Source organism: Bidens hawaiensis, unplaced genomic scaffold (genome assembly GCF_021521415.1).
Source record: "Bidens hawaiensis isolate Kalapana, Puna unplaced genomic scaffold, B.hawaiensis_p1.1 tig00035479_1, whole genome shotgun sequence".
NCBI classification, from domain to species: Eukaryota; Viridiplantae; Streptophyta; class Magnoliopsida; order Asterales; family Asteraceae; genus Bidens; species Bidens hawaiensis.
The window spans coordinates 154,633-168,708 of record NW_027496170.1 but is presented as its reverse complement, the minus strand read 5'-3'; the positions used below and the strand labels follow the sequence as shown (position 1 = coordinate 168,708).

General features: G+C 40.2%; 1 protein-coding gene across 1 annotated transcript; it reads left to right on the top strand.

Moving 5' to 3' along the window:
• The first annotated feature begins 517 nt into the window (after window positions 1–517).
• LOC143587393 (ATP phosphoribosyltransferase 2, chloroplastic-like) lies at window positions 518–4,960 on the top strand. The gene is made up of 11 exons (XM_077068693.1): window positions 518–727; window positions 819–878; window positions 970–1,083; window positions 1,490–1,555; window positions 1,660–1,767; window positions 1,871–1,954; window positions 2,987–3,088; window positions 3,162–3,275; window positions 4,335–4,415; window positions 4,488–4,607; window positions 4,716–4,960. Exons 1-11 carry the CDS (start codon window positions 518–520, stop codon window positions 4,809–4,811), a joined length of 1,155 nt encoding a protein of 384 aa, XP_076924808.1. The 3' UTR covers window positions 4,812–4,960.
• Window positions 4,961–14,076: the final 9,116 nt, after the last annotated feature.

Genomic DNA, 14,076 nt, shown 5'->3' with positions numbered 1-14,076 from the left:
TGCACGTGCATTTTTTTATTAAGTTCATTTAAAAATTATTTTGTGATATAAATATAATCAGTTTATATACACATAGTATATATACAAGCGTAGATGTAATACATATTTTCATATACGTTATGCAATTATTTTCTTTACTTGTAATTTTATAAATTGCATAATAGCATGTGTTACACGAGCTCTAAAATTAGTTAATAATAAAAAAAAAGATTAAAATGCATTCAACATTTACAGTTTGGTCTGGTTTCATATGACCGGTTTTCCAGTATAAACCGCGAACCAACCGTTCACTACATTTTGAAACAGACCAACTAACCGAAAGTAAATAAAAAAAAAAGCCAAACCAATGACCGGCTTTAAACAATTTCAATGTTTTAACCGAACCATAAACATTCGCACATGTTAAGTAATAATAAATAAATAGGATAGTATATTCGTAGTATGTTGATTTTTCTCTCTAAACTCTCTCTTGCGCCGTTATCCTTCCCTGATTTGCAGCCAGTAATCAGGCGGCGTCATGTCTCTACAGCAATCTCCCGCCGCCTTCACACAATTCCTTCCGTCTCGAATACTCTCGGTCAAATTCAACGTCTCTTGTTGCGCCGTCTCGTATCCGGTGACCGTCGTTAACGGAAACGTTGATTTGAAAGCGGTGGAGAGGAATGAGATTAGGTTAGGTTTGCCCAGTAAAGGTCGAATGGCTTCCGATACGCTTGATCTCCTCAAAGTATTACATACTTTTTTTATTTCTATTTGTATTGGATTATTCATTTTAATTTTCTTTTGGCTTGATTCTGGTTCTTTTTCTTGGTTTGAAGGATTGTCAATTGTCAGTCAGGCAACCCAATCCTCGCCAGTACGTTGCGGATATTCCTCAGGTTTTTATAATTTTCTTTCTTCACCCAGTTGCGCAGTGCTTGGAAATGTTAAACATGTCTTACCGTTTAACTTTAAAATGTGTGATTGCAGCTCTCAAATGTAGAAGTCTGGTTTCAGCGCCCAAAAGATATTGTAAAGAAACTAGTTTCAGGAGACTTAGACCTTGGTATTGTTGGTCTTGACACACTCAGTGAATATGGACAGGTAAAAACCAAGTCACATCATCATTCCATATATGTTTAGTCTTGTAAATATGTGTAGCTAAATTTCCTACTTTCATTTCATACTATTATGGATCGTTTATTACGATTTTGTGTACATTTTATTTGCATGGTACCAACTTGCTTTTTTCAGGTTAAATCTGTGATATTATGTTTCTCTTTGTTGTAACAACACCACCACCTTGCATCTTAAGTTCTTGATCTTGAATTTAAGAGATTTTGGCCACATTTCACGTTTTGTAGTGGACCAAATCTTCAATTTTGATTATATATATATATGTATTAACTATGGTTTATGCTAGTTAGTAGTATGGTCTTCGATTTGGGTGTGTTTATATGGATGTTATAACGTATAAAGTTGCTTCTCAATTGTTATTCAATATTCATAGGGAAATGAAGATCTGATTCTTGTTCACGATGCACTTGCATATGGAGATTGTCGTTTATCTCTTGCAGTAAGTTATACTTTTCTTTTTTTAATAAATAAACCAGGAATTAATAGTTGTTTTCTTAAGATTATAAAACGTTTACGTGAGTTTCTTTTCTCTATTATTAACAGATTCCAAAGTATGGGATCTTTGAGAAAATTAATTCAGTGAAGGAACTAGCAGAAATGCCTCAATGGACTGCTGACAAGCCTCTAAGGGTTGCCACTGGTTTCACATATGTAAGTTTATTATTCATCTTTTATGACGCTATTATAATTTCCTTCCTATTAAATATTATCCAATTCAGAAGTTTATGTTGTTTTATTTCGTTCTTTTCTTCAGCTGGGTCCTAAGTTTCTGAAAGAGAACGGACTTCAGCATGTTGAGTTTTCAACTGCTGATGGGGCGCTGGAGGCAGCTCCTGCAGTGAGTGATTTTTCAATTCAAGTTTTTCTGTTATCACATGCATGATTTTTCATGAAAGTTGGGGTCTTCATGCCACATGTCTTTTAATACTCTTGTTGATTGTGTCTAGCAATAAAGTCTCCTTATGTTTCTCATGTAGTTTCTTGAGGTGTCATCACAAATACAACTCATTAGTATATAGATCCAAGTAAGGGTTTACATGATCAAGTATGTGTTTAAATGGGCCGAGCCTGACCAGACTCGAGCTTGGTTAGTTTATGAGAGGTCTAGCTTGAGCTAGGCTTGCTTTGAACTTTATTTTTAAAGCTTGAGCCTCGTGAGTAGTTCTTATAAGCTTGGGCTCGGCTTGTTTATTTTTTATTAACTAATTTATTAATCTTTATAATTATTTTAAGTATATGTTTCCAAATCTAATATATCATATTACATAATATGTATTATTTAGTTATTTTTATTATAATTATATACTTGGTTATTATTATTATTATTGTTGTTGTTATATAAGTATATATTATGTATTAAATAAAAGTCTTATAAATAGCAGGGTCGTTTAGGCTGCGAGGCAGCTCAAGCTCGGGCTCAGTCTCATTTTCAAAGTAAAAAAATAAGGCTTATATTTAGGCTCGAGCCCTTTTAAGCTCATCTTGTTTCAAGTTTTTAACGAGCCGGTATTGAGTGGCTCACGAGCGGGAGCGGCTTGGCTTGTTTACATCCCTAACATCAAATGTAATTATGGATGAGCAGGGGTGAGTTCGTTTATGAGCTAAAAGCAAACCTACAAGGCTATAACTGATGTTTCGGTTTTTAGATTTTCATAACTAATCGGGCTCACTTAGGCTTTGCTCGAGCCTAGCCAAGCTCAGCATATGAAGCTCAGGTTTGGGCTTGGTTATCAAACGAGTATAGTTTTTGACTCAAGCTTCGTTTGACTCATTTACACCACCCCAAATGATGATGTATATACTTATATTTTTATACACAATTGTATTTTGTTACGCCAATTTCATCACACATTTTCACTTGCTAATTTAGATGGGGATAGCTGATGCCATTGTAGATCTTGTTAGTAGTGGGACCACATTGAAAGAGAACAATCTCAAAGAAATCGAAGGCGGAGTTCTGTTAGAAAGTCAGGTAAAGTTTCTTAACCCAACCGTGCAAGCGTTTGTGTTTTAAGATTTTGCTTTTTGAGTAGTTAGTTTTTCAGGCTGTCTTGGTTGCTAGTAAGAAGTCTTTACTCAAACGCGAAGGTTTACTGGATGTCACCCATGAGGTTCTTGAAAGATTTGAGGCGCATTTAAGAGCACTCAGTCAATTCACGGTAAGGCGATTATTATTCTTATATGCCATTTTTTTAAAGTTAGAATACGTAATTTTAGTCGAAGAAGTTTTAATATCAGTGTTTGATTTCATATTATCATACCGTATTTACCCAACAAAATATCATAGTTTCAAATATACCCACTTTCAAATTTTATGCCATTTATACCCTTCTCTAAAAACTTGCATTACGATAAAAGTTTGGAGTGTAAGAAAAGGACAGGCTTAGTGGCCATATTAGATATCACAAATTGTATTTTATGAAATGGTATGATACCATATTTACCCAACAAAATATCATAGTTTCAAATGCACCTACTTTCAAAGTTATGCCATTTATACCCTTCTCTAAAAACTTGCATTAGGATAAGACTCTATGAGAGTTTGGAGCATAAGTAGAGAAAGAAGGGTATAATGGTCATAACATTAATTGTATTTGATAAAATAGTATACTACCATTACCATATTTACCCAACAAAATATCATAGTTTCAAAGTGGCCATATTAGAAAATAACAAATTGTATTTTATGAAATGGTATAATACCATATTTACCCAACAAAATACCATAGTTTCAAATGTACCCACTTTCAAATATATGCCATTTATACCCTTCTCTAAAAACTTGCATTAGGATATGACTCTATGAGAGTTTGGAGTATAAGTAGAGAAAGAAGGGTATAATGGTCATAACATAAACTGTATTTAATGGTATACTACTATATTTACCCAACAAAATATCATAGTTTCAAATTATGCCATTTATACCTTTCTCTAAAAACTTACCTTAGGATGCGAGAGTTTTGAGACTTGAGTGTTGGAAGAAACAAAAGGGTAGAATGGTCATATCATAAATTGCATTTGATGAAATGGCCGAATATGAAACTTTACCTATTTTATATAGGTATTAGTTTTTTTGGTTGAATAGATATGATGCAAGTGCCATGAAAATAATATATGTTCAAATTTGTTGTATAGTACAAAAAAAACACCCCCATTTTTTTCTCAGTGGAGGGACAATATAGTAATTACTAATTTCACATTACTCGGGACGTCCGCAGGTGGTTGCCAACATGAGGGGAAGCAGTGCAGATGAAGTAGCCGAGCGAATTTTGAGCCAACCATTATTATCTGGGCTGCAGGTATCTTTAAATAACTAGAGAGTATAATTTTTTGTCTTTATAAGTTAAATTTATTTTATTGTCAACAAACAGGGACCTACTATAAGCCCAGTGTTCCGTAAAAGTGAGAGTGGAGTAAAGGCCGATTATTATGCCATAGTCATTTGTGTACCCAAGAAGTTACTCTACAAATCCGTTCAGCAACTAAGAACGGTAAGATCTTGAACTTGTTAAACACTGTTATCAACTGAGCTCGGTATGGCTCACAATGTTATATTACAGGCCCAAACTAACTCAAATTTGAATATGATGATAATGTAGATTGGAGGGAGTGGTGTTCTTGTGTCTCCTTTGACCTACATCTTTGATGAAGAAACTCCGAGATGGCAACAACTTCTTTCAAAATTAGGTCTTTGAGGTATAATACGTTTTGTACGGACTATAACTGTTAAGTTTTTTGTCTATACTTTTTCTGTAACGAATTGTAGAAATGTTTGTGGCTTGGTCGAATTTAGTTGAAAATTAAAAGACTATTTTGTAAAATTCAAGAATCACATGGGTACCAATCATTTCATCGTTTTTGTCATCAATTTTCACATGGCGATAGTTCAACTTTCAGGTTTTATAAGTTCTTACTGTGGTTGTCAAAGCAATTTCATAGACAACCTCGACCTTGACTGGACTCTGACTCTTGATACTTAACCGGATCGCAACCATCTCGGTCACAAATAAGACAACAATATTAAATTGTCCGAACAACAAAATATAGTCACACACTTAATGTAAAAGGTAGGACTAGGTACCTTATTAGTAGCTTTGTCTGTTCTGTCGATGTTGGGATGATATATAAAGTTTCACTGTACGAGGAATCCATTGTTGATATGCTGCTCTATATTATTATCTGTCTGATGCCATGAATATGAAATGGATTACTTAAAAGAGGCAGACTCGAGATTTTTTTTTTCATTGGGGTTAGATTTTTTGAAAATCAAAATTTTCACAACCAAATATTAGAATTTTCGGTCGGCCGTCATTCGGCTCGGGTCGAGGTGAGAAACATAATAAAATACAATATTGTAATATAATATGATTATTACACATCAAAAACATACAATAAAAACAGGACGTCATTCAAGTTTTAACTAAGTCGCAACAATTGTTTTCACCTTTGTTTTTACCTAATTTTCATGTACATTCATGTACAATAAATTGGTTTTGCCTTCAACAAACTTCAAAGTTATAAAATCAGTGTTTAAAGCATAAGATCCAAAAAAATGGATTACGTTTTCTTTTCAAAGTAGAACTCTACGTTGCCTAGTTTTCAACAGTTGAACATTTCAGTGAATATTAGATGATGACAAACTACAAGCAATTAGTATTTTAACCAGTGAAGAAAAAAGTATTTGAAATTTGTAAACAAATAAAATAAAGGCTTGGTGAGACTTGAACATGTGCCATCTTGAGTTGTTAACAAGGGATTTAGTTGATCAACTATTGCTTCCAACTATTTATTCTTGTGGGCTCCTTAAAAGATTAAACATATTGTCTTTATGAAATTTAAAAAAAAAACATTGAGGCCCTCTTTTGAATCTAGCTACACTATTTAGGTAGAAAGATTTTGAATAGTTAATTTTCACTAGTATAAAAATATCCATTTAAAGCGTTAGATTATCATTAAGAATTGTGGTGACGACAGGGTGACTTCAAATCTTCCCTTTCATGTAATTTTGGTTTTGTGATGTTTACTTTTGCTTTTCATTTGTATTTTTTCAGATTCAACATTTATTACAAATAAGATCAAGCTTTCTGTTCTCCCCAACCTAGAACTATACTAGGGTTTACAATTACAAATAAGAGCTTTCCGTATTGGATCATATGAAACTCCGTGAAGTTACTGAGAGGTACAATGTGCATCGCTTGCAAGAATTAGTGTTGAGGTTTGATACAGACGAGGATAAGACTACCTTTTTGCAGACCCTCACCGAAGCAAGACTTGAAGACATTATTGCATGCACGTGGTACAAGCGGCGTATGAGCAGCAACTTGTTGAGCTTATATACCGAGCAACGTCAAAAAGCAGATGGCCGAAGAACACCGGCTTGATCTTACAAAAGTAAGGGTGTAAACGTTCCTCATGAAGCCCAAGGCAACAAGGCTTGTTAGTTATCTTACAAGCCGTTTGTCTCGTTTACTATTTTATTATTTTTACATGTGCGTATGTGCCTGTTTGTTTAGGTTTGCCAGTTTAGTTAGTTTTGGTATATGAAGCTCGGATAATAAATGAGCTTTAACCGGTGTTCATCCCCTAGCTATATGCACATATGTGAGTCTTCCAAGCCATATGGCTCTGACTATCATACCAGGAGTTAAACTAATTCTTACTATCATATTGTTGATATAATGTTGCATTATCCACAAATCAAACAATTCATACTTCCAATTTCAATTCCAAATACAAACCAATGATCCTTTCTCTAAGCTGATAGAATTATAAAGAAGCACCGATCCGATCCCCTTAACGGGTCCTGGATCAGATGAGTCCACAGGGTAGGATACAACAACAACCGATTACGATACGAGCACAACCTCCAGAAGTCCAATGACAGAAACTTGCAAAACAAGCACCGTGAGCTCGTTACGGGAAGGACAAGAGGGGTGGGGGGTCTTCCCGTAACCACCCTCCGGCGTGAGAATAAGTACAGTTCTGAAGGAGAGAAAGTACTTAAGTAATTCGAGTAGGTAGTGGGGAGTGAATATGTTACCTCATGGAGATTGTGAAGTATTTATACCTGAAGAGTGTGGGAATATGATTGGGCCAGCTGTCCCGTTCTAGAAGATCCTTTGTAACCGCATGGACACGTGCCCTCATATAATAGGTTGAGCTATATGTTGCATGTGCATGGTTATAACAACCTGGACACGTGTCTCACTCTGATAGGACGAAATATATCTGGCCATGTGCACGGTTATAACAACCTAGCCAGCTGTCCTCCATTCATTGGCTAATAGGTCACGTATTCCTCAAGAAAGGATCTTGGTAAATCTTCTAGAAGGTAATAAGATAATTACAGCTGTCCCGTGGCATTGCCTTCCGGTCATCCTAGCGGGTAAATATGTTGCCCTGCGGATGACTTTTGAGGGTGCCTGGATGCTTCCGCGTGTGGTTCCTCGGACGTAGCGTTGTTCCTCACTTAGTAGGTCATGCGGGTGATCCATATGTCCCGCGGGTGGCATTAGATATTAGGGGCTTCCCTTTGACCCGCGGGTGATACTTAAGGGTATTTGGGTCTTTTTGGTACCCTACCTCTATAAGTCCCCCAGTCCATTGTTTCTTCTGTGTAAATTTTTATGCGGGTGAAATTTTGGACTTAAGATATATTTGGAGGTTTTTCCTTTTGAATTTGGAAGTTTTTTTGGCAGAATTATCTTCTGTTGTGGTGTGGATAACCATGAAAAGGACAATTTGACAACTTGCAGGCGTGTGAACAGGTGACGAGACGTTTATGCCGGCTATCACTGTACCCGACTGTACACCTTTTCACTTTTTCGAATTTCCCGCGTGACGTGGCGTCTGCTGAATGGACGACATCTTTCTCTCTCCATTGTTCATATCCCATCGCATTAATTGCGATGGGTATAAATAGTGGGGGTTATCTTCTTTTAGAAGTTTTATCTTCTTCAATTTCCATATTTCTTCTGCCTTTCTTTTCTACTAATTTGCTGAATCTATTCAAGATTGCTCGCTGTTTCTCATTCACCGTTGGACCAATGGCTAGTGAAACGAGATCTTCCACACCGAACATCGATGCTGTGGAAGTTGATTGGAATAAAACCAAATATGAAGAATTGACATGTACCTATGGTATTCCACCAGAATGGGGACCAGAATTCCCCACTGCCGATTATGTTGCCAGTAGGCCTCTTACTGGCAAGATGGCAGTCTATGCCAACTTTTTCTCCCATGGGAATCTTTGGTTTCCGATAACCAAGTTTCTCATGAAGGTGCTCAGCGCTTATGGGATCCATCTTTCCCAATTGCATCCTCTTGCACTTACACGAATTCGATATTTCGAATTTGTGTGTAGGGCGAAAGGGATGTTACCTCGACTTGATCGGTTCTCGGCATTCTACCGGGTGGTCAACCGTGGTGGATGGTTCAAGTGCATTCCGATACCTGAAAGGGTTATCGGCATCGACCCCGTCGGTGGTGCTGAAGATTGGAGGAACAATTTTTTTTTGGATTTCGGAAGACGTCATTCCAGACACTATGGTCTATCGTCCGGCTAATGAGGCGCCGCCGGACATTGTTACGGCTCCACACGAGGGCCATGAATGGTTCCGCGCTTTGATGTTGGAACCGTATCCGATGCGGGCCATGTCAGAGGAAGCCCTAGTATGGGCGGGTATGAGCCGCCTATGGGCGTATCCAGATTTGGAGCCTGTCTTCATGGGTGTGAACAAACGTAAGTCCTATTCTTCTTGTCAACTTTGTTTTACGTAAAACTTCTGATTGATATTCCTGTTATGTGTTTTTCAGGTGAAGTGGTTATGCTAAATACCCTTTTTGAAAATAGGGGTTGTCCTGGAAAACGCATCCGCGATGCGGAGGAACTACCCGTCTTGGAGAGGACAAGAAGTTAGTTTCTTTTCCCTTCCGAGGTGCGCGCTGAGCCGATAGCTTCGGAAGCTATCTTACAAACAGGTGCACACATTTTTAACCCTCATCCGCTCAATGTTCTTACTTCTGATGGGGTAATCGTCATTCTTTCCTCGAGTGACGAATCGCCATCCAACGAAGAAGGAGACTCTGATGTTGCTCCTGAGATTTCATCTGTCTCGCACCTGTTGATAGAACTGGAGCGGAAGAGGAGTCTCCGATCCTCCCAGGCAAGTGATGCGGGTGCTAGCCACGCGGATGCCGAAGGAGGTCCGGCAACAAAGAAGCGTCAGACACAACGTCCGAAGAAGCAAAGGGTCAGCCTTGCTGACCGTATGAAGGGGATGACTGGTAAGTCCATGTGGTAGTCTCATCTTTTTATTTTATGCTTCAATTGATACGTAGGTATGATTTTGTTATACTGTAGACTCGACTGATGCCATTGGTGGGGGTGTATTAACGGAGAAACCACCGTTTCTACCACAGGAAACTGAGAAAACACCACCTCCACCGCCCGAGAAAATCAAGAGGTTCCTCTTCCTCCACCAGAAACTGAAGACCCATTTTCCGATATGTTTGGTATTGGGAATGCTTCCAGTTCCAAGAGGGAGGACTCAGTTAAAGACGCGGAGACGTCTAAGGCACATGAGTCACTACTCTAGACTCCACCAGAATCTTTGACCTCTCCATAACCTTTTCTAACAGGTGAGGGAGAAGGATCGCATTCTCAATGTCCGCCATCATACGTTGAAAGAGTAGTGGCTCATGACGCGCCTCGTCAATCATCACCTCACTCTTCTTCTTCTCCCCTGGTGCGTCCTCAAGCATCAAGGTTTGACTATTATGGGGAGCCTAACCCAGGGGAAGATGACCACATGTTCATCCCTAATTGGGATATTGTGAAAGGATATCGTTTCACAGATCCGGGCACTTGTGTGACGTTTGTCAATCAACATGTCCTGCCTGCGGAGCAGATGTTTCAACGTGGTCGTTCTCGCCATGACCTTTACATGGATTATTATTCGTCTCTAGCCAATATAATGGCTTGTGGACAAGAAGTTTTGCGTGAATGGAGATCGATGGGGCAACAGTGGGGTGAAATGACTCGAGCCGCTGATGAGGCCAAGAAGGAAGCTCATGAGCAACGCTTGGCAGCTAATACTGCTAAGTGGAAATTGTCTGACTCCAAAATTGCTTGAAGGCGGAAATAGACAGACATGTCATTGAGTCTCGTCAGTGAAGGGATTCTTGCAACAAGAAAAATTACGTCCTTCAAGCTGCTCGAGATGAAGCCCAGAGGAAGAAGGAGGATTTGGTTAAAGCGCTTGACACAAACTCAGCCTTGGAAGCCCAAGTGACCCGCCAAGGTACCATTATTCAGGAACTTGAGGCGGAGTCCAGGCTGCAGAAGGAACAAGTGGAGCTTAAGGATAAAAGGGCTGCCGATATGCAAGCCGCCTATGATTCGCTTCTGCAAGCGCGTGAAGAGGCGAAAGTCCGTGCAGCTGAATATTTAAACGATAAACAGAAAATAGCTGACGGGTTCCATGAGCTCCAAGAACGAGCGGAACGAGCGAAGAGGGAGCGACGATGGCTGTTGGGCTAGGGCCTTAACGCAGTACGTTTCTCCCCTTTTCCCCTCATTACCAATATTTTTTGTGTTGCCAATCGCTAATGAATCTCTTTTTCCTTGACAGGTCATTAAACATATTAAGGAAGGAACAGAGCTGACAGATAGCCTTGCTTTCCTGCTCACTGCCTCTTCCAATTCTGGCCGCGTGACAGGCTATAATGAAGGGGTGGCGTATGCTCAAGCCGGTTGTTCCTTTGAAGAACACCCGCTGCATGGACTTGATGTCGCTCAGGAATATGATATTGCGTGTTAAAGAATATGAAAATTTGACCTTTCCTTTGAAAGACATGCTTCCTGAGTTCGCAGTGGCGAGTGATGGTATGGAACAGTTGAAGGAATATTTAGAGTGATAATCAGAGGAAAATCCGCCTACTCCTCCAGAGGATGCGTCCGCCCAAGACCCATAGAATAAGTATTGACTTGTAATTTCTTTCCATGTTTTCTAATTATCTTTTAATATGAATGAAAGAAAGTCTTTTTGTCATCGTGTGAATTTCCTACTGTATTATGTTTAGGATATTTTCTTTTGAGATATTTGAATTTCCAAGTGGAAGGGAAGCGATGACGTGGCGGGAAGATACTTGTCCCAAGACAATTGATGAGACTTGTATGACGTCATTCTGTAGTCTATTTTTCTTTTTCGTCTTTCCCTCCTGACGTGTCACCCTCTAATTGGGCCGCGTTTTCTCTCTCCACTGTTGTCTTATCTGTCGCATTAACTGCGATGTGCATAAGTAAGAGATTTCTAACTCCTTCTCATTCTCATCTCTTTTCAATTCTTTTCTTTCTTATCATTCCACTCAAACTCTAAATCTGAGACTTCTAATACTTCACCAGTGTGATTCGAAAATGGTTAAAGAGAAGAATAATGACTCCTCCATAGATAACATCGTTCTCCATTGGAAGAAGAGGGATTACGAGGATATCGTCAGTGTTTATGGCTTAGCGCTTGAATGGGAGCTTGAATACCCGGCGAAAGGCTCTATCGCCTCTAATCCTCCGGCCAAGAAAATGGCCGTATACGTGGATCACTTGACTACAGGGAACTTTAGGTTACATGTAACAAAGTTTATTGAGACTATCTTGATGGCCTACGGGGTCCACCTATCGCAAGTCCATCCCTTTGGGATGTTGAGAATTCGTCACTTCAAATTCTGCTGCCAGACCCACAACATAGAGCCTACTGTTAGCCGGTTCGCTGTCTTTTACAAGATTTCTAACCGCGACGGGTGGTACAGTTGGGCTACAACTGGGAAGGGTGTTATTGGTACCGAGTGAACCGGAGCCTTTACGAGTGGAAGCCAAAGTTCTTCTGGATCCGGGAGGGCGTGATTCCGTTTGCGATGACTTATCGCAAATCCAACGATGAGATGCCCGTGGTCCGTGCCACTACACAAGTGGACCTTCCATGGTTCAAAACCCTAACCAGTACACCAACCCCCATGCGTGCGATACATGAAGGGGCCTTGGTGGGTGCGAAGATGAGCCGGTTATGGATGTTCCTGATTTGGAACCGTACTACGAGAAACCCAACAGTAGTAAGTTTATCTTTACTTTTCTAGGATCCCACTTATGTCCTGATTGTTCTATTTGTTTATGCAGGTGAGGGTTCCATCTTCAGTACGCTTCTGGACCATGAGGAGGGGCTCATGGTGCATCATCCGATTGACCTGATGGACGCACCTATCCTCAAACGCACCCGCAACAATTTCCTATTCTTCACCACTCTCCGCCCGGAGCATGTGGTTTCCGAGGCAATGTTTTCCAAAGGTGAGGAGTTTGCTGCTAAAGGTGAGGGAGTTTTTAATCCTCGTCCTATTACTGTTGCGACTTCTAGCGGGGTGATAGTACTTCTTTCCTCTAGCGAAGAGTCATCACCTCGTGAAGGAAGACTATCTATTGGTGCTACTGACTCTATGCATTCGGCTGTAGGTCTAACCCGCAAGCTAAGCATAATCCATCCACCAGTAAGGCGGCATATGAGAAAGATGCTGATGTCGCCCGCGAAGATGAACATCGTGCTGATGATGGAACCTCCGAAGATGAATATCGAGCTGTCAATGATGTCGTCGTCGAAGATGAACATCGAGCTGTCGATGATATTATCGTCTAAGATGAACATCGAGCTTTTGATGTGGATGCCCCCAGAAAGTATGGGAAAGGTAAGATGTGATCAACCAAGCCCGCCGTTACCAAGAAGCATAAGAGGACGAAGCTGGGAGATCGTCTTCAACAGCTTGCACCTACCGAGGTTTCCTCAGGTAACTTAAATGCTCTTAAACTTGATAAGTGTTTCTGTCACATAAGATGTGTTTGTGACGAGAAAGAGCTATCGTGCAAAATTTCTGAAAGATTCTACGAAGGATCTTTCCGGTTTGAGGGGGCAGACTCCGCCTCCTTCTCCACCAACATCACTGCCAAAGGTTGTTCAGGATCCGGTTACTATTACGGACACTCCTCCCCACGATGGTAAGAAAGACGATAATTATGAAGATCCCGTCATTTCTTCACCTCTCCATGCGCTATTTCGATTTAAAAATCGGTATAAACCTATCACCTTTACAGGCGGACCGCAAGCTTCCACGTCCCATCATGGGGAAGATCTCTCGATGTATCATCCGCGTTGGTTAGTGCGCCCAGATTCGACCTTTGCAGCTATGGATATGTGCCTTGAATATCTGCAAGGAGGTCTTCCTCCCGCGGAGAGGGAACGTCAACGTGTACGTCCGCGTCAAGATTTATTGAACTCTTATTCTTATTGTTTGGCTAATTTCGTCTCCATTAGTCAAGAAATATTGCGAGGCTGGTTAGGCATGAATGATGCGTGGGAAGACTTGGAGATCAAAGCAGCCCATGCGGAAAAAGAAGCCATAGAGGCTATTAAAGAAACCAAAGATCATCGACTGGCTGCTGATACTACTGAACGACGGTTAGCAGATTCCAAAACGGCAATGGAGGCAAAGGTAGCTCGCCGATCCATAGCTGAGGAAACCAAAACTGCTTTCCAGCGGCAATTGGATGAACGCGACAAGCTTATAAAGACTCTGAAGGCTGAAGTGTCAGCCAAGGATGAACGTCTTGCTACCCTTGCTACCAAGAACAAGGAGCAAGCTTTGGAATGTGCTGGGCATAAAATGGACCTTGTCCGAGCCTAGGCGGACAAAAGATGGTTATTGGCGGAAGGCGTTCCTCAGGTAACTCTCGCTTCCTATTCTTTTATGAAAAATAATCACATCAAGGACTCTTATTCATGTTTTTTGTTTTAACAGGTTATTGCCCACATCCGGGAAGGTAATGAACTTGGAATTGTCTCGCCATGCTATTGGTCGCCTCTTCTCAGGCTGGTCGCCAGGCAGGTTTTCAAGAAGGTCTTCAATTTGCAGAAGAGAAGA